The sequence below is a fragment of the Neomonachus schauinslandi genome, chromosome 9 (assembly GCF_002201575.2).
Source record: "Neomonachus schauinslandi chromosome 9, ASM220157v2, whole genome shotgun sequence".
Lineage (NCBI taxonomy): Eukaryota > Metazoa > Chordata > Mammalia > Carnivora > Phocidae > Neomonachus > Neomonachus schauinslandi.
Window position 1 is genome coordinate 47,971,585 of NC_058411.1, and position 19,804 is coordinate 47,991,388.

Genomic DNA, 19,804 nt, shown 5'->3' on the forward strand with positions numbered 1-19,804 from the left:
GAAACACACGGGGGAAAGATAACCGGACTAGTCCGTCAGCTCTCCAGGAAGAAATGCACTTTCAGAGAATAATTTGGATTTATTTCGAATTCTTTTGGCATACGAAAAGCCAGCTGACGGCGACTTGATAGTCCAAATCTTCAGAAAAGTGACGCAAACACCTTCGCTTCAAGGAATATTGGGTCTTCTGCGCGGCCGTAGATTTCGGCCAAGTGCGCCTGCGCATAAGAGTAGCGGCGTTGAGTCAGGCAGTCAGTGGAGAAAACTGCGGTAGCGACCCTCAGACCTCGCCATGAAGACTCGCTTTAGCACCATTGACCTCCGCGCGGTACTCGCGGAGCTGAATGCCAGGTACTGAGCGATACGTGACCAGGCTCGTGCGGGGAATGCAGAAGGCAGAGGCCAGTGCCCCAAAGCGGAAGAAAGACCAGCCTGATGTTTCCTTAGTCCCCAGTGCTTTTCTTCTGCGGACCTGGCTAGGCCTGGCTGGGCGAGCGCGTGACATCTTTCCCGTGGCCCTCAGGACACCTGGGGGACCCCAGCGTCCGCGGGCCCCACACCCCGCTCTCGCGGGTTGCCTGTCTCACCAGGTCTTGTGTCAGGCTTTGGCTGGGCCCTCGCCGAGCTCTCGCCTTGTTGGCCTGAGTTGCCTGGGTCTGGCAGCAAACGTTTAGTAAAACACGAGACACCAGGTGGAAGCCAGGATGCCCCAGTAGGCTTTTGCCTCAGGGGTTTCCAGACTGGAGGCCTGATTTCTTTGACACTCCTCCTTACTCCTAAGAGAGGGAATATCGGCGTTTTAGCTGCAAGTAACAGATTCTAGTCAGGTTTCTATTCAGCTGTATGAGTTTTGTCATTTTTCCAGGGTTTCGTTTATCTTTTTTTTCTTTTGTAATAAAGTGGATTAGATTGTACTATATTTCCTTAAAAATACTGGGTCATTTCAAGGACGCAGGGCATTGCATGGTTTTCTTAGGTTTGGCATACCACTTTTGTTCATAAAAAGTTACAATTAAGTTTTGGGCTGAATGCCTGATGGCCTTCAGACTCTGCTCCCTGGTTGACTCCTTATCCTTAAAGTTGGGGATCCCCTCTTTCGAAGGCTCTGCTTCCGCCTGCCGCTTTAATTTTTGTGAAGTTTTATATTTCAAATGTTGTTACAGGTTTCCTTTCTCTTTGCAGCTTAACAGGAATGAGAGTAAGCAATGTTTATGATGTGGATAATAAGACCTATCTTATTCGTCTTCAAAAGTAAGAGCATTTTACAGGCTTGTTTTACTTTGGTAATTAAATATGAGATTATTAATTTTTTTTACTTGCACTTTTAGTCTGTTTTACTGAGTTAGCATTGACAAGTGCCCTAAAGAAAAATTTAACTTTTTTCTTCTACAGACCAGACTTTAAAGCTACACTTTTACTTGAATCTGGCATACGAATTCACACAACAGAATTTGAGTGGCCTAAGAATATGATGCCATCTAGTTTTGCCATGAAGGTAAACTTTATACTTGAAGCTAAATTTTAAGGCCCTGAGATTGGTCACTAACGATTTAAGTTTTAAAACATTTGGTTTTCCTTTACTGTTATAAATAAAGTAGAGATAAAATAGAGTAGTTGATAGATACTGGGATGAATAAAGTAGCTGTTTATTGACTTCTCCCTGTTACTCTTCACACCCCATTGTGCTCCAAATCTTTCTGTTCCCACAGTCACTATTCTAGTTTGAGCTTTCATAACATTTCCTTAAAGTCCCTTAATTACAGTCTACTTCTTGCTATCAAAATAATTGTGTTAGACCAGTGTTAATTTTTCTAAAGCCTCATTTTCATCAGTTTTTCACCTTTTTATGATTCCCTAATTTCTGAATCCATATCCTATTATTCTTGGCTTTCTATGATATGCCCTCCTCCCCTTTCCTAGTTTTCTGCAGTTCACTTTTGAGCTACCAATCTGTATTTTGTTGGAATACTCAAAGACATTAGTATGTTACCAGTCATATCTTTTTACTTTTCACTTCTTTCTTTTGTTTTTTCTTTTAAAACTGAGATTCTGCATTTGTGGACGTGTTACCTATCCATTTGTTGACATAACAGATATACTGGAAGATTATGTGGTACAGAGGAAAGACATTAGAATCAAATATACCTAACTTTGAATTAATGATTTTGCCGCTAAATAATTTTATAACCCAGAAAAGTTGCCTAACCTCTTGAAACTTAGTTTCTTTAAATGTAAAATGTGGATAATACCTCCCTCATGGGGTTACTGGTGAGGATTATTTGAAGTAACATGTAAAGCACCTAACACAATGCCAAAACAAATAAATTTCTGAAGGAAAGTGAGGAGGAGAGGAAGAAGGAAATTAATACATATGGAGCCCTAATATGTGTCAGGCATTGTGTTATTTCATTAGAGGCTTTACAGAGAAGAATCTTATCCCCAGCAACTTAGAATCTGTTTTGGATTACAAGTTAGGTAAGTGTTTCCCAAATCACAAGGCCTGTCACAAAATTATCAAACTCTTAAAAGTTTAATATACTTAATAGTAAGCCTACATGGTTCTTTTGGGAATTGTCCTTAATAATGGTGACACTTGGTATTTGTATAGCACTTTTCAAAATAAATGAATAGTGTATATTTTAAGTTGTTTAATATAACAGTGGATATGAAGAACAGTTATTTTAGTTTTACAGATGATGTAACAGATGATAAGATATATGATACTGGGATTGTGTAAAAATCCCCAAATCAGGCTATACTAATAGGAAGCCAAAAATTCTAAAAAGAGAATTTTATGAGTTAGGTGTACATGTTAAACTAAACGTATAAAGAGATACTCTCCATTGGAGCAGACAATGTTAAGCACGTTATAAATAATTTAAAATAAAGAGATGCTACTGTTGTATGGCATAGTCATGCTCCGTTTGTGGTAAATCACAGTGATTGGTCCTCATTCTCACATTTGGGGATGCCAGTTAATGCTTTGTGGCACTGACAGTCATTTTCACCAAGCTCCTAATAGGGAAATAAACAAAATAAGCACTACATATGTACTGTATGCCCATCTATACTCATGATAAATAATCTTCCCTTTTCTCCATTCCATGGTGTGGATTTCTGGTCCCTTCAAGGATGCCTTTTATCTCCATTTTAACTTTATTTTTCTTGAATAAAAATGCTACTGGGGGACTCTGGAAGGATTGTGATTTTCCCCTGGGGACTTAAAAATAGCCCTATACGTAGGCCACTGTTTAAATCAAAATCATCATAGACCACTCATAAATCAGAACTATTGAATATAGGAGGGGGAAATTGTTAGAAGTTTGAAAAGTCTTATTACATCTGTCTGAATATACAAGTGCATAAAATAATTTTAGTCAATCTGAACTATCAGGTCTGGGGAAGAAGTCTTGGTTATCAAAGAGTTGGCATTCTAAGGATGATTGTATATTTCTTTCTCTTTTTTTAAGGTGACTTTATATTAACTTCTCTGTAAAATTTGTCTTGAATTTGTCTTGAAAGCATTCTATTTTACTGGGCTTGACTAAGGGGTCATTCAAATTCAAGAATTAGAAACAATTGGAAGATTTTTTAGGCACTACAGAGTAATCTTGTTTCTGATCTATGTTATGCTTAAATATCTACTAAAGGATGGTATATATAATCTAAAGCAATAGGTATTTACAAAGTAATTTGTATTTGGGTTTAAAATGTTAATTTTATTTTAATTGCTAATAAGAAAAGAACATTGTGACTTAGGGATAGGAAGAATGGGATTTGATAAGGAATGAGAGTTAATACATTTGGATTTGAGCTAGGTTGATCAAAACCTTTGGAGACAGTACCAGAAAAATTGTCTGGGTTATATTAATAAATTTGTGGGACTAGAAGGTAATTGGATGTATGTAGAGGATTATACCAATAGAATACCAATAAGCTCATGGTTCAGAATTTGTGTTTGAAGTGGAAGATTAGTGAAAACTACTAATTAATTTTGAACACAAAGGAAATTGGGGATACTTAAAAGATGGGACTAGAAAGAGGCTTAAAAAAAGGTTATGGTTTTGAATGAGGTCATCAGGGTAAGAAAAAGGGATTTAGCAGTGGTATAAACAACAAAATAAATTTCTCTATAGATCTGTCATTATCTTCTTTAAAAAGTATAAAATACTGTTTCAGAGTTAGAGTCATCTGAAGTGTTTTTCCTTTGATTATCATCTGCAAGCTTTTGTTTACTACTTTTTAAATGTTATTCTTGATGATAATGAAAAGAAGAAACTTATTTACAAACCAGTATCAAACAATTAGGAATTGACTTCTACATAAATGACATTTTCTTCTGTTTTTCACTAGTGCCGAAAACATTTGAAGAGTCGGCGATTGGTCAGTGCAAAACAGCTTGGTGTGGATAGGATTGTAGATTTTCAATTTGGAAGTGATGAAGCTGCTTATCACTTAATCATTGAGCTCTATGATAGGGTAAGTTAAATTTGGGGAACGAGATAAAGGATAATTGATCATTATATTGTTAATTATTTGTGTAATACTATTGTACTGTGAAACATGGGCAGGGAACGTTCTGCCCCTTCCCCTGCAGGCAACTGCAACTGCAGCCCATCTGAAATTGATTTTTGTATGTGGTCTCAGGTAGTGGTCAGTTAAAATTTGCATGATACCTACTTTAAAATTTTTTTTTTTAAACTTTTGTTTTGAAATGATTATAGATCCACAGGAAGTTGCAAAGATAAGAGAGGTCAGTGTCCCTCAGTTGTTATATTTTACATAATTATAGTACAGTATCAAAATCAGGAAATTGATATTGGTACAATGTATGCATCTAGTTCTGTGCATTTTACCACCTTTGTAGATACATGTAACCACTATTGCAGTCAAGATACAGAATTTTCCATTACCACAGAGATCTTCTTGGTGATACCTCTTTATGGTAATACCCACCCACCTCTCTTCCTCCCACTGTCCCAACCTCCTGACAACTACCAATGTATTCTGTCTCTATGATTTTGTCATTATATTGGGTCTTCAACAAAGAAGTCAGTTTCAGAACCTTGCTGGAAAGGATATATCAGATACTCTTAAACAGGAGTAGATAAATTACAGCTGGTGGCCCCTTGTTATAAAGCTTGTGAACTTAAGAATTTTTTATGTTTTAAAAGGGCTCTTAAAAAAAAAAAGAAGATGCAACTGAGACCATATGTGGCCACAAATGCTAAAATGTTTACTATCTTGCCTTTTACAAAGTTAGCTTTGTAAAAAAGTTTGCTGACCCCTGCTCTTATATAATAGACTCACATCGTCTGAGCCAGTATTGCTTAGACAAATGCCAAAATGTATCAGGGGACCAAATTAGAATTTATGAGACTTACTTTAATCTAGAAGCAGGTGCTTTTATGAAAACAGAGTGCCAACCTGTGATCTAGGATGATTAGAATTAATCAGACAGGACTAAATAAACTGGAGAGAATCTAATTGTGGTTAATTTTTTTCAGAATATTGTTGGTGTTATTTTTATGCTGAGTGTTTTATGGTATATGATAAAGCCCTTTACCTTTCTCTTGATCTGTAGTAGTTTGTACTTCTGCAAATTGAAGTGATACATTCTTTAAATGGTAATTTGCTCTTATTGATCCCTTAGAATTTAGGAACAAATGTCTTTTACGGAGATTTTTTTTACTGCTAATGGCAATGTGTATATTTACATAGGTTTGATAAGAATTTGTCCTTCCTTTTACCAAGATATAAGTAGGCAAATTGATTGTGCAACTAAGGTCAAACCTGGGGTATCATAGTTGAGAATAAGTCTCATTTAAGTAGGATAACAAGCTCATCATTAAGGAACAAAGGTTATATTGTATATGCAGAAGCAGTGTCCACAAAGCCCTCCTGAGAAACTGGTTTTGTACCTATTCTGTGGCGTGTAGGATCCTAGCCTATTGGTAGTAAGGAAGGGTAGGTTTGAGTAACTTTAAAGAGGAATTTACCTACGTTTATAGGTATACCACAGACACAATGAGTAGTGGTTTTTTTGTTTGGTCTGGTTTCATAGCTTTGAATTAGAAGCAAATACTAATTGTTAAATCTCTGGGATAACAAACTTTTGAAAATAAAATCCCAGATTTCTTATGAATTCTCCAGGCAGCAGTAATTATTATGGCTTTAGTAATTGCTTCATACCTTATGGCTCTAGATTTGCTGACTATAAGGAGATTTGTATATGTTAATTAACATTTCTTGCTGTACTTATATAAATAAATCAGGCCAAGATGCAGTGAGAGTAGCTTATGTGTATGTATATTTGTCATCAATAATTTTAGATGTTATGATCATGAGAGGGGACTGTAAAAAAAAAAAAAAAAAGAGGTATCCAAAATTTGAAAAGAGACAAAAAGGACACTGTCATTTTAGTATCCTGCTGAGTGCTGTCTAGCAGGCACTCCTGGGGATTATTTTTTTCTTGAAGGATGTATATCTTTGATTTGCTATTTACTATTGATTAGGTTTTTAAAACAACTCTATAAAGGTAGATTTTAACTGGTAGGAAACTGATAGAAATACAAATAATTCTTGCCTCATAGCAATGAAAATAATTGCATCTAGTAGAGAGTCAAATTATATCTGTCCAGAGAAAAGATATCCCCAAAGGTTGGTCTTATCTAACTGCCTTGAATTGGCAATCTTATACAGTCATTCTCTCAGTCACTCTAAATATTTCACTTATTTCATTTCTCTTACAACCAGTTTTACAATCTAGTTGGTTCTCTTATTAATTAAATAAACTTTTTACAGTTACCAAAATAGTATATTGTCTTGTGTTAACCATTGTTTCTAGTGAAATCATTATTGGCTCTTTTGAAGGTAATCTGGCCTTTTAATCTGGATGCTTTAAAATTTTTTCTCTTTGTGTTCAATTTTCAGTTTGCTGTGGTGTGCCTAGTTGAGTTTTTATTTGTAATTATCTTTTGGGGGTTCATAGCACTTCTAGAACTGAGTTTATGTTTTTCATCAGTTTTGGGAAACTCAGCCATATTTTCTTTGACCTGTCTTCCAGGTCACTAATTTTATTGCTATCAGACAAGAATCATTTAGAGTCATTTGGAATTGCTTTGAGCGTCTGTTGTTTTGTTTTGTTTTTAAGATTTTAGTTATTTGACAGAGAGACAGCAAGAGAGGGAACACAAGCAGGGGGAGTGGGAGAGGGAGAAGCAGGCTTCCTTCAGAGCGGGGAGCCTGATTCGGGGCTCGATCCCAGGATCCTGGGATCATGACCTGAGCCGAAGGCAGACGCTTAACGACTGAGCCATCCAGGCGCCCCTTGAGTGTCTGTTTTTATTGTCTGTTGTTTCTTTTGATTTTAATTACATTGTCTTGTCTCCTCACATGTCTGGTTATTGTATTGTGTGTCCGACATTGAGTAGGAAAAACAGTAGTTATATTGTGAGATCTGGAATGATGTTGTCTTCCTCTAGAGAAGATAATTGCTTTTGACAAGTGGCTAAAGGCACAGATAATCCCAGATTACCTCACTCCAGTCAAGAATTGAATTGATAGAAGCTGGGCCTGGAAAAGCTGGTATATTTCCAATTCATCTCATCCCCTGAGATGCAGCCTTTATGACCCTCTATTCAGAGCTAGACCTACAGGATATCTCTCCCTCCCCAACTCATCTTTCACTTGGACTCTGAACTCCGGTTTTATTCCCCTTAGTTGTCCCGTAAGTCTATCAGAATTTATGCTCAGCTTCTCAGCCTATCATCAGCTGCTTCTTAACTGTTAGACAAATGATCCGAGGGGAAGATTAGCCCCAAGCGTGGGACTTATCTTTCTGAGTTTTCTTCTCCTAGGTTTCAGTCCTGTAAATGTTTACTGTCTTGCTTGCATTTTTTATTTCTTAAAAAACAGGCTTTGTGTATTTTGTCCATATAATGTGATGTGTATATCCCCTAGAGAAGGATTTGTTACTTAGAATTTTCAACTTACTTGATCACAGAGTTCTTTTTTTATGGAGGGGGGACCATCTTAAGGAAGAGTTTGGGAAACCTTGATTTAAGGAAAAAACACTTCCAGGGAAGTAACTGCCTTACTGGAATCTGCCAGATGTTCTCAGTAATTGCACATTTTGATTCAACAAACATTTATTAAGTACCTTCTGTGTGCCAGGCTCTATGGCCAGGTGTTTTTCAAGTCACATATTCCTGAACCAGACACTATATGGACATTTTTCCGAGCTCCAGCTTTCCTTCTCCAGTTAACTTTTATGTTAAATGCATGAATGCTTTGAAGTCAGAACTTTCAGGAGTAGGTATTACTCTTTGAACACCTAGTAACTTCTGGTTAATCAAGGTGAATGGTGGCCCCATCTACTAAAGCCACTTCCTCAACCTGAGATTGGGGCTACTCTTCCTATCTTCTCTGACCAACTTCTAAGTAGTTGCTAAGGCATTGTGATTATCTATTTTAATTCTGTAACAACCCCTGTCTTCCCTGTCTATAATAAATTTGGAAGGCTGTATTCTTTAGGCAGTTTTATTTTCATTAAGTTTTCCCCCTTCCTCGCCTGAGTGGCTGAGTCAGTTAATCGCTCGACTCTTTAGTTTTGGCTCGGGTCAGGATCTCGAGGTTGTGGAATTGAGCCCCGTGTCCAGCTCTGTGCTCAGTGCAGAGTCTGCTTCAGATTCTGTCTACCTCTTTTTCTCACACTCGCGTGCAGTCTCTCCTTCAAATAAATAAATAAAGTCTTAAAAAAAAGTTTCCCTCTTTTCTATTGAAAAGATTATGTAAAATATATTTAAGTCTTTTTAATATTTTCATTTTCCCATATATTTGCTTTCTACTTTCTAGAATACAGAATTTTTTTGTCTTGCTGTTTTTTACTTAAGATTATAAACATTCTCCTACTTTTTCAAGACATAGTCTTAATAAGTTAACAGCTTTTAAATAGTTTGTTATGTTGATATATCATAATTCAGCAATTTCCCTAATTTTCACATTTAGACTGTTGCCATTTTTTTTTTTCTATTGTAAATAAACTTCAGTGAATATCTTTAAGTATGTAGCTTTTGGTTTTATTGAGTTATTACAGTAGGATATATTACAAGTGTGGAATTACTTGGATAGAGAGTATAACTGTCTTTATTCATTTTCCACGTAACTTGCTATCAAAAGACAAATAGCTCTTCACTTAGCTCTAAAATGTCTGTTCTGAATTGTTCTTAATAAGCCACAGTATCTGTAGACCTGCCTCATGCAAGGGCAGCAGTTAGTTCAGCTGGTGGTCATCAGGGTGTTAATTGACTACAGGTTTCCCCTGCTATCCAAAAGTAGAGCCGTTCTTATGAAACCTTTTATAAGCTGAAATGGTGTAAAGCAAAGAAGCAGTTGCCATCAATTTATATGGAAAAATTTTTGAGCACTCCCAGACGCAAAAAATAACTTCTCTTAGGCTCTTCTGATACTTTAGGTCATATCTTACTAATAGGCGCACAAAATAAGTAGAGAGAAAGCACAGATGCTCACAGTTCAAAGCTATGATGGCTTGCTGCTGAGATGCTGAGTGTAGTTCCAGGGAATCGGCAGTGCCACCTTTCACTGCTTGGGGTATGTCCTGACTCTGTAACAGATCACTGCAAAACAGACTGAGTGCTTTTTTTCATAAAAGTGAAAATCCTTTAAAGATTTCTTTCAGTTAGTGAAAACAGGTACTAATGTAGGTCTTTTATAAGAAAGCAGTTTTGAAAACGGGGGGATAACTGTATTGTGCTTCCATTAGTGACTTCTATAGAACCATCAGACAATGAGTTTAAAGTTGCTGTACATTCCTTATGTTTCAAACTTGGGGTCCTTTATTTGCTTATCTTATTTCACAGTCTGTGCTGTGCAAGTGCAAAGAGCAGTGTTTAGATGTGATTTAAATGTTTTTTGTTTGTAACTTCATTTCTGTAGATTGATTAAGTTTTCAAGAGACTGCAATATCTTCCTCACTTTTTAAGAAGTTTCAAGAATGATTTGGGAAAAGCAGTAAATTATATTTTATTCTATTACAGGGGAACATTGTTCTTACAGATTATGAGTACCTAATTCTGAATATCCTGAGATTTCGAACTGATGAGTCAGATGATGTTAAATTTGCTGTTCGTGAACGCTATCCAGTCGATCATGCTAGAGCTGCTGAGCCTTTGCTTACCTTGGAAAGGTAACATGTTTTGTTTATAAGCTCATTTCATAATGTATTAGGAGGTAAAATAGGTCAAAGGTCAGAATATGAATGAACTGTTACATAAGAAAATATTTTGTTTACTTGCATACAGTAACTAAATTTGGATTGCTTGAACTACATAAATGTGCATATAAGCAATTAAGCCTCATTTGCAAGTAGCAAATATATGTCTTTTTTTTTAATTTTTAAACATTTTATTTATTTATTTGAGAGAGGGACAGAGAAAGTGAGACAGCACAAGTGGGGTGAGGGGCAGAGGGAGAAGCAGACTCCCCGCTGAGCAGGGAGCCCGATGCGGGGCTCGATTCCAGGACTCCGGGATCATGACCCGAGCTGAAGGCAGATGCTTAACGACTAAGCCACCCAGGCGCCCCGCAAATATATGTCTTTTTAATCTAAGTCTGGTGTTACTTCAGATGTTTATGATTTCTTGGTAAAGTGAGGGGACTTACTAGCTATTCTGTAAGAAGACAGATGTCTATCTTAGGCAGAGTGCAAATGGAAATGGTTTAGCCAAGAAAAGGGAGTACTGCGGGATAAGGTGCTGATTGTAATTATAAAATTATAATGATGAAATGTTTGCAAGAAAATGTAGTGCTCTTCTGGCTGAAAGGTTTTGCTGGCTAATAGCTATAGTAGAGGTTCTGAAAGTGTAACATGCATCCCATTCACCTGGAGGGCTTAATAAAACATAGATTGCTGCCCTTGCTTCCAGTGTCTGATTCAGTGGATCTGGGATCGGCCCAGGAATTTACATTTCTTTTTTTTTAAGATTTTATTTATTTATTTGACAGAGAGAGCCACAGTGAGAGAAGGAACACAAGCAGGGGGAGTGGGAGAGGGAGAAGCAGGCTTCCCACTGAGCAGGGAGTCCGATGTGGGGCTCGATCCCAGGACCCTGAATCGATCCCAGGACCCTGAGATCATGACCTGAGCTGAAGGCAGATGCTTAACGAAGGCAGATGCTTAACGACTGAGCCACCCAGGCAGCCCCAGGAATTTACATTTCTAACAAGTTCTCAGGTTATGTTGATGCTGCTGATCTGGGGACCAGAGGGGCCCACAGCATTGTTAAGAGTTCTTATTAAAGCCATTCCAGGTATTAAGATATATCACCAGGTTCTACAAACATTTACCTGTTATATAAAAACATCACTTTCCTGTCATGTATGAGCACATTGACAATAAGCAATATGACTTAGTTGAGAAAGTATTGATTTTTCTTAGGAAATTTGGTTTCAGGTCCCAGTCTGCTGCTCAGGAACCTACTACCCTTGGATAAATTACTTTTACAACCCATTTTCTTACCTACAAAGTGAACTAATTCCTCTTGTACTTTAGAGTACCATGATGATCAGGCAATTTGATGTGTATGAAAGTATTGTGAATATGAATATTGCTATAAATATAAGATAGTAAGAGGTGTGTCAATTTTGTTTTCACAGATTGACTGAAATAATAGCCAGTGCACCTAAGGGTGAACTATTGAAGAGAGTTCTTAATCCATTACTTCGTGAGTAATCCTAAATAGAGCAGTGAAATGTTTGCAAGAAAATGTAGTTTTCAGGATTCTCTTATGAAGTTAGGAGGCATTAAAAAGTTATCTCTGCAACTTTCCAACTGTTAGTATAGCACACATAAAACTTGTTAAGTTTGGATTTTTTATAAATTTACTCTGTTAACATGATGTATTGCATTAACTAGTTTTTGGATGTTAAAACAATCTTTCATTCCTGATTTATGTCCTTTATATGTGGCTCAATTCCATTAAATTTCTATAACTTATGCACTGACTTCTATAATTGTTTTATAGTCTCAAATATTTATAAGTACTTGAATTGTTATTTCTAATAACATTTCAAAAATAAGTAAAATAATAAAATCTTAAAAAGCAAAATAAGTAAATTGTTATTTTCACTGGCTACTGTTATTGAGTAGATATTTATATTGGGATATAAATTTTGGATTATATTTTGAATGTTAAATTTTATAGGAAAATACTAAAAATGATACCCTCTGCTTTTACAGCCTATGGACCAGCTCTCATTGAACACTGTCTTATAGAAAATGGATTATCTGGAAATGTCAAAGTGGATGAAAAATTTGAAAGTAAAGGTATGCCTGCATGCTACAAGATTTGTCCATTTTCATTTATTTCCTTTTTTAAAAACTATGAAAATTAATTCTGGGAAAATAATAAAAGTGAGCAAGCAGGTAGCCGTAAACTTAAAAACATTTAACCCGTGAATGTTCTATCCATATGGTATTCCTGGCTTCCTACTCTAATGTGGCACTTTTACTTTTTTTTTTTTTCTTTTTATGATTTTATTTATTTGAGAGAGAGAGAGAAAGCACAGATAGGAAGAGGAGCAGAGTTGGAAAAGTAGGCTCCCCGCTGAGCAGGGAGCCCAATGCGGGGCTCAATCCCAGGGATCATGACCTGAGCCGAGGGCAGATGCTTAACTGACTGAGCCACCCAGGCTCCCCGCTTTTCTCCTTTTTAAAGATTTTATTTATTTGGGACAGAATGAGAGAGAGAGCACAAGCTGGGGGTGGGGGGTGCAGAGGGAGAGGGAGAAGCAGACTCCCCGCTGAGCAGGGAGCCTGAGGAGAGGCTTGATCCCAGGACCCCGGGACCATTACCTGAGCTGGAGGTGGATGCTTAATTGACTGAGCCACCCAGGCACCCCTCTAATGTGGCACTTTATCCCTAGTAACTCACAGTTCAGTCTCTGCCTTATTACCTTTCAACTTTAGAATATTCTCTCTTCCTCTCCCTAAATATTTGAAGTGGTTACCAAACTTGATAGTCTCTGTTACAGGCTTGAAGGAGTTGAATTACTCACCTTCTGACTAGGAAGTTGGAGTGCTTTTAGAAATAGCATTATTCATGCATTTTAATTCTGTAAGAACTGTAATGTAGCTATAAGATGAATTAGGCTTTTGTAATTACTTAAAGGAACCTAACTAAATTGCCAATTAGGATAATAAAAATTAGAGGAAATATAAGGGAAATGGAAGACTTGGTTTTTGACGGATTTATCTGCAGATTCTCATGTAAAATTTTTAAAGTCATTCTTCACGTTTGTATTTTGGGGTTATATATAATTTAAGCTTTAGGGATAGTAATTTTTATGCTGTAAATGTTTTTATGTTTAAAAATACAAGTTAAATGTTTTAGTGAATGATTTAGTATTTAAAATACTAATTCGTAGTGCAATCCTGATCAAAATGCCAACAGGTGGTATTGTTTTTGCAACTCTAGTGTTTTGTTTCAAATATGATATTCTTGTGGAATAAAAGCATGTGAAAATGTTCAGGAAAACTGGAAAATAATAGTAATGATGGAGAATAGCCCTTTCATAGATTAAAATATATTAAGAACCTAACAGTAAGTTTTTGAAGAAATACAAAATAAAGAATTCAGAAACCGGCCCAAATATATATGGAAATTTAGTATATGAACAAAATACCTTTACCATCATGAGGGGAAAAATGATTCAGTAAAAAGCTGTTGGGATCACAAGCTGGCCAAAACATATTCTTAATTACATCTACTGATTACAAACATGAAATAACTGTATCTACTTTTCTTGAACATTTTTTACTATTGCATCAGCACTTTTCTGTTTTCTACATGGTTGTTTAATAGTTGTTAATTGACACTTGATTTTTTTCCATTTTTATTCTGTTAGATATTGAAAAAGTACTTGTTTGTCTGCAGCAAGCAGAAGACTATATGAAGACAACATCCAACTTCAGTGGAAAGGTAGCACCACATATACTTATTGTATATTGTTGTGGTTTTATTTATTTAGATTTTCAGAATTTAAAGTTCATTAAGGATCACTACATGTAAGTTTTTTGTTGTAATTTGGAAATTCAACATCTATAATATGCTTATTCTAGGGTTTTTTTTTTTTTAAATTGCTGTTGGGTTTATAATTTTTCTTCTATTTCTTTTATAGGAAGTATTAGGTGAAGTCATTATTGTTATACCAGGAAAGTTGAGGGATTTGAAAATATATCCTCTTAGGTTGATTTTTAGATAGAGAAGCATGTTTTAATTTACCAGCACTTTTTAAAAAATTGGTGATTTACATCACTCAATTTTTTATATTAAAAAAAATTTTTTTGAATTTAAATTCAATTAACCAGCATATAGAACATCATTAGTTTCAGATGTAGAGTTCAGTAATTCGTCAGTTGCATATAACACCCAGTGCTCATCACACCACGTGCCTTTCTTAAAGCCCGTGACCCAGTTACCCCATTCCCCCACCCACCTTCCCTCCAGCAACCCTCAGTTGCTTTCCCATAGTTAAGCTTCTCTCCTAGTTTGTCTCCCTCTCTGATTTCTACCCATTCCGTTACATCACTCTAATAGGTAAACATCCTCTGAATTATCTCATACCTTATTTTTCTTCCCTATTGGAAGTATAACTTTATAACAGAAGTTCAGAAAAAGTTCTGAGTAATTATACCTAAATACAGTGCAAATATCCTGCCCAGTTTTTTAAATAAATTAAAATTTCCTACCAAGAAAGTGAATCTAAGATTTTTTCTGCTGGAAGTAAAATGCTTTTGGTTGTTTTAAGTTGCAGAACATCTAAAAATGGAAAGAAAAAAGCATAGTGTACATGTATAATCCCACCACTTTATTAAATCACTAGTTTTCATTTTCTTCCTTATTTTTTCTTGTCCATATGAAAAAAAACAGTATTATTTAATAATACTTAGCCTAGAAACATCATTTGAGAATTGATACAGTCAATAGACAAATGCAGCAGATTATTTAAAACTGGAATAATTTTATAAGTTAAATTAATAAAATTTGTATCAATTATGGAAAGTAAATCTTTGTTAACTATGAAGAGAGAGAGTTTTAATACTGGATTTTTGTAGGGGTACATCATTCAGAAAAGAGAAATAAAACCAAGCTTGGAAGTTGATAAACCGACTGAAGACATATTCACGTAAGCATGTAGGCGTGAGTCAGTTTGCTTTGGATGTTTATTAATGTTCTCGAATGATATAATAAATATGTTTTGCAGGTATGAGGAATTTCATCCTTTCTTGTTTTCTCAACATTCACAATGTCCATATATAGAATTTGAATCATTTGACAAGGTGGGTTTTCCAGTTCTGTTTTTTTGACCAGTTAGCACGATATGAGTTATTAAATTAATACCAACTTACTTTGATAAATTGAAAATATTTTTGGTTTACAATCACTGAATCTGGGCATTAAAGATCAGTGCAGTCACAAATAAAATAACTATTGGAAATTTTTGTTGCCATTTTATTTCAAGATGAAGGACCAAAGATTTTAACTTAATTTGATTGTCTGTCTAGCTATATGATACATTTACTGGGAATTGTTCAAGTTCTTTGAGTAGTGTTATAACACAAAATGGACTCTAAAATTCTATGTATGTAAGTTGAAGTAGAGACCATTTTTTTTTTTTAAACTAGTTACTATCTTTTTTTTTTTTTTTTTTTTTACTAAGGCTGTGGATGAATTTTATTCCAAGATAGAAGGTCAGAAAATAGATTTAAAAGCTTTACAACAGGTATGGTATTGCTGAAAACATTTATATTAAACCAGCTAGCCTTAGTGTGGTTTTTGTGTGGATGATGCTTTCATAATAGGAATGGGCAGCCTTTCAGAAGTAGTATGGGAATGCCCTGATCCCTTGGTTTATTGATAAAGGTACGGGGGGCGTCTCATTGTTGAAAAGCATTCCCTCATTTGTTCCATCAGTATGTCAGATATTCTCCAAAACGGAAAATACAGTGGAAACGTGAGGCCTGTTATTTATTCCCTAGTATAATTTGTGTTACTGCAGCAACCCAAAGCTTCCCAAACTTTGCTATGAAGGAAATACTCTTCCGAGGAGATTTTTATATAGGCCAAAAGAGAGGGAAATGTCCTTTCTTTACAAATAATCATATTTATCATTAAACTGTTTATTTCTAAGTGGGCTTTCTAACTCCACAGGAGAGTTTAATATGCTCTGTTTCCCCAGCACATTTGACCATGTTTTTGGAGCATTGCTGCAGAACAGCTTCAGAAATCAGCCACACTCTTGATTTGAAATTGATTTGATTTTTCAAAAATATTGATAAGTCTTGAAATATGTGTGCAAAAATTTGGAATTATGTGAATCCCTATACCCTCCCCCTGTTATAAAAAATTAACAGCACAAGGGCACCTGGGTGGCTCAGTCGTTAAGCATCTGCCTTCAGCTCAGGTCATGATCCCAGGGTCCTACGATTGAGCCCCGCATCGGGCTCCCTGCTCGGCGGGAGGCCTGCTTCTCCCTCTCCCACTCCCCCTGCTTGTGTTCCCTCTCTTGCTGTGTATCTCTCTGTCAAATAAATAAAATCTTAAAAAAAAAAAAAATTAACAGCACAATGTCAAAGCATGTGGGTTGAATGAATTAAATAGTGTGACTGCCACATGGTGGCAGCACATGAACTAGTAAACATATTTCGTGGGCACATTGAATGGCATGTTTTTATGTGCATCAGAATATCCATGAATTATTTTAGTGATCACTGTGTTCTTTTAATAGTCACTGTTCTTTTTTTTTTTTTTTTTAAAGATTTTATTTATTTGACAGAGACAAAACGAGAGAGGGAACACAAGCAGGGGCAGTGGGAGAGGGAGAAGCAGGCTTCCCGCTGAGCAGGGAGCCCGATGTGGGGCTCGATCCCAGGACCCCGGGATCATGACCTGAGCCGAAGGCAGACGCTTAACAACTGAGCCACACAGGCGCCCCTGTTCTTTTTTTTTTTTTTAATTTTAAGATTTTATTTATCAGAGAGAGAGCATGAGAGCATAAGCAGGGGGAGGGGCAGAGGGAGAGGGAGAAGCAAACTCCCTGCTGAGAAGGGGCCCAATGCGGAACTCGATCCCAGGACCCTGATATCATGACCTGAGCTGAAGGCAGATACTTAACCGACCCAGCCACCCAGGCGTCCCCTTTTATTAAAAATTTTTTTTCTTAAGATTTTATTTATTTATAGCCACCATTCTTATAATTCAGATTTTTTAAACATTACATCCAGCATTCAAACATTCATTAATTAGGGATGCTATTACTAGTGTTAGAAAATTTGTTCCAAATCAATAACCTTGAAAGGTAAATGATACATGATAAAATGCTTTATAGAAGGTAAATTAACTACCATGAGCCTTTGTGGCATTAATTTAGGAAAAAGAGTACTCTGTAGAAATGATGATGAGAAAATTAAAAGCAGCAATAAAATAAAAAGAAGCTATTTTGGTAATTTATGTTTGTTAAGAATGCATTTCCCCAAAACATTACTTTTATGTGATAGGAAGACAATGTCTTGAATTATGCCTTCTTGAATAATGCAAGGGCATTAGGGGCACATATTACATACAATATAACCTATAATCAAAATACCTTCCTATATAGGGAATGGGAGGTAGGTAGTTGGGAGAGGTAGTTTGAGAGCATGAAGCACTTTGGGGTAGGATAATAGACCTGAGAGGTGGAGTATGGGAACCTTAGCTAGCAAGGTGACAACATTGAGGGGGCTGAAGTGGAGGTGGGATAGTGAGTTTCAGGACGAAAGGGAGAAAAAGTGTAAGAGGCATGTGAAATCGAAGTTTTTAAAAATCTGTTTTGTCTACAAAAGGAAAAACAAGCATTGAAGAAATTAGATAACGTCCGAAAGGATCATGAAAACCGATTAGAAGCTCTTCAACAGGCTCAGGTATTATGTTTAGCTTTTTCAGATTTCAAAAATGGTAACTTTAAATGTAACACTGTGTGTTAACTAAGTGGAATTAAAATAAAAACTGAAAAGATGGTAACTTTAACTGGCATTATAGTAAACATTTTTGTTTATTTCTTAAGGAAATAGACAAACTTAAAGGAGAGCTCATAGAAATGAACCTACAAATAGTTGACAGAGCCATTCAGGTTGTTCGAAGTGCTTTAGCCAACCAGATAGATTGGACGGAAATCGGGTTAATTGTGAAAGAAGCCCAAGCTCAAGGAGACCCTGTTGCAAATGCAATTAAAGAATTAAAACTACAAACAAATCATGTTACAATGCTACTACGGTAAGTTTGATTCTTAGTTAAGCAGTTCATGATTGTTTTTATTTTGCTGTTTAGTTGTTCACTGTATTCATTTAAAATTTTTTCTCTTTTATTTGGAAATTTATCCTCAAAGATACAGGAAAAAACAATTTACATTAAGATAATGCAGCTATTTAATTTTTTTAAAAGATTTTATTTAGAGAGCGAGAGAGTGCCAGCGTGCGCATGAGTGCCCGTGGGGTGGGGGGAGAAGGAGAGAGACTCTGAAGCAGCCTCCACGCTGAGCTTGGAGCCCAAGCTCATGACCCTGAGATTACAACCTGAGGCAAAACCAAGAATTAGACACTTAACCGACTGTGCCACCCAGGTGCCCCCCCAAAATGCACCTATTTAAATATTGTAAACAGTCTATAATGTCGTTGAGGAAAAAAATTGAAAAAAAGTGATGTCATTGACATTAGTGAAATACTATTGAATATTTTTAATAGAAATCCATACTTGTTATCAGAGGAGGAAGATGACGATGTTGATGGTGACATCAGTGTTGAAAAAAATGAAACCGAACCACCAAAAGGAAAAAAGAAAAAACAAAAGAATAAACAGCTGCAGAAGCCTCAGAAAAATAGGCCATTACTTGTTGATGTTGATCTCAGCTTGTCAGCATATGCCAATGCCAAAAAGTAAGTGTTAAATTTAAGTATGAATTGTAGGTAAAATATCTGCAATAAATCAGTTAGGATATTAAGGATAATATATGTATATATACATTATGTATGTGTGTGCTTTTGGGTGAAAACACTTTTTTAAATCTCATTTTGTGCATTATGCAACTTTGTTTTATATGTTCTCTATGAAAACAAAGTCGTATAATGCACAAAACTTGTTCTGTATGATTTAAGAATCTAAAATTAGATAAAACATAAATAGAAAGCTAAAGAATAAAGATTTGACTTAAAATTAAGAGAAATATATTTTTCTAGATACTATGATCACAAGAGGTATGCTGCTAAGAAAACACAGAAGACCGTTGAAGCTGCTGAAAAGGTACTTAATATCTCTTAGAGTGAACATGAATTGTTTTTCTCTGCTTTAACTTAATGGCCTTAATTATTTCTTCTGTTTAAATGAGGTTTTCTAATTCACAGATATCTTTCAGGTTTAATTTTGCTTTAAATATGTGTATTTCTGGTATTTATTTTCTTCCCTGAACTTCCTTCCCAGTCTTCCCTGTCTTGGTAAATAGTGCCTTCTTTTTCCCCTTTAGTTAGGTTAAAAATGCTGGACTCATCCTAGACCCTTTGCTCATAAACCGTATCCATTCCCTCATCAGCATATCCTTGTAGCTTTTCCTATAGGGTGTAACCAGAATCTGACCACTACTCATTAGTCCAGGCCCTCATCATCTCTGTTCACATGGATTGTAACAGTAGCCTCTTCCTGGGTCTCTCTTCTTCTACCCTTTTCCCCCTGCAGTCTGTTCTTCATTCAGCAGC

General features: G+C 36.0%; 1 protein-coding gene across 2 annotated transcripts in view; it reads left to right on the top strand.

Annotated features, from left to right (window-relative positions):
• Positions 1-223: 223 nt before the first annotated feature.
• The window catches only part of NEMF (nuclear export mediator factor), a 51,757-nt gene continuing 32,176 nt past the window's right edge, over positions 224-19,804 (top strand). For both annotated transcript variants that reach the window (XM_044918197.1, XM_044918198.1), the window contains exons 1-15: positions 224-351; positions 1,183-1,251; positions 1,393-1,495; positions 4,354-4,479; positions 10,059-10,207; positions 11,677-11,744; positions 12,260-12,346; positions 13,927-14,000; positions 15,137-15,207; positions 15,286-15,361; positions 15,742-15,804; positions 17,903-17,980; positions 18,124-18,332; positions 18,800-18,991; positions 19,292-19,355. In XM_044918197.1, coding sequence (XP_044774132.1) covers positions 293-351; positions 1,183-1,251; positions 1,393-1,495; positions 4,354-4,479; positions 10,059-10,207; positions 11,677-11,744; positions 12,260-12,346; positions 13,927-14,000; positions 15,137-15,207; positions 15,286-15,361; positions 15,742-15,804; positions 17,903-17,980; positions 18,124-18,332; positions 18,800-18,991; positions 19,292-19,355 — 1,488 coding nt within the window. In that variant the 5' untranslated portion in view covers positions 224-292. The remainder of the gene's footprint in view (positions 352-1,182; positions 1,252-1,392; positions 1,496-4,353; positions 4,480-10,058; positions 10,208-11,676; positions 11,745-12,259; positions 12,347-13,926; positions 14,001-15,136; positions 15,208-15,285; positions 15,362-15,741; positions 15,805-17,902; positions 17,981-18,123; positions 18,333-18,799; positions 18,992-19,291; positions 19,356-19,804) is intronic.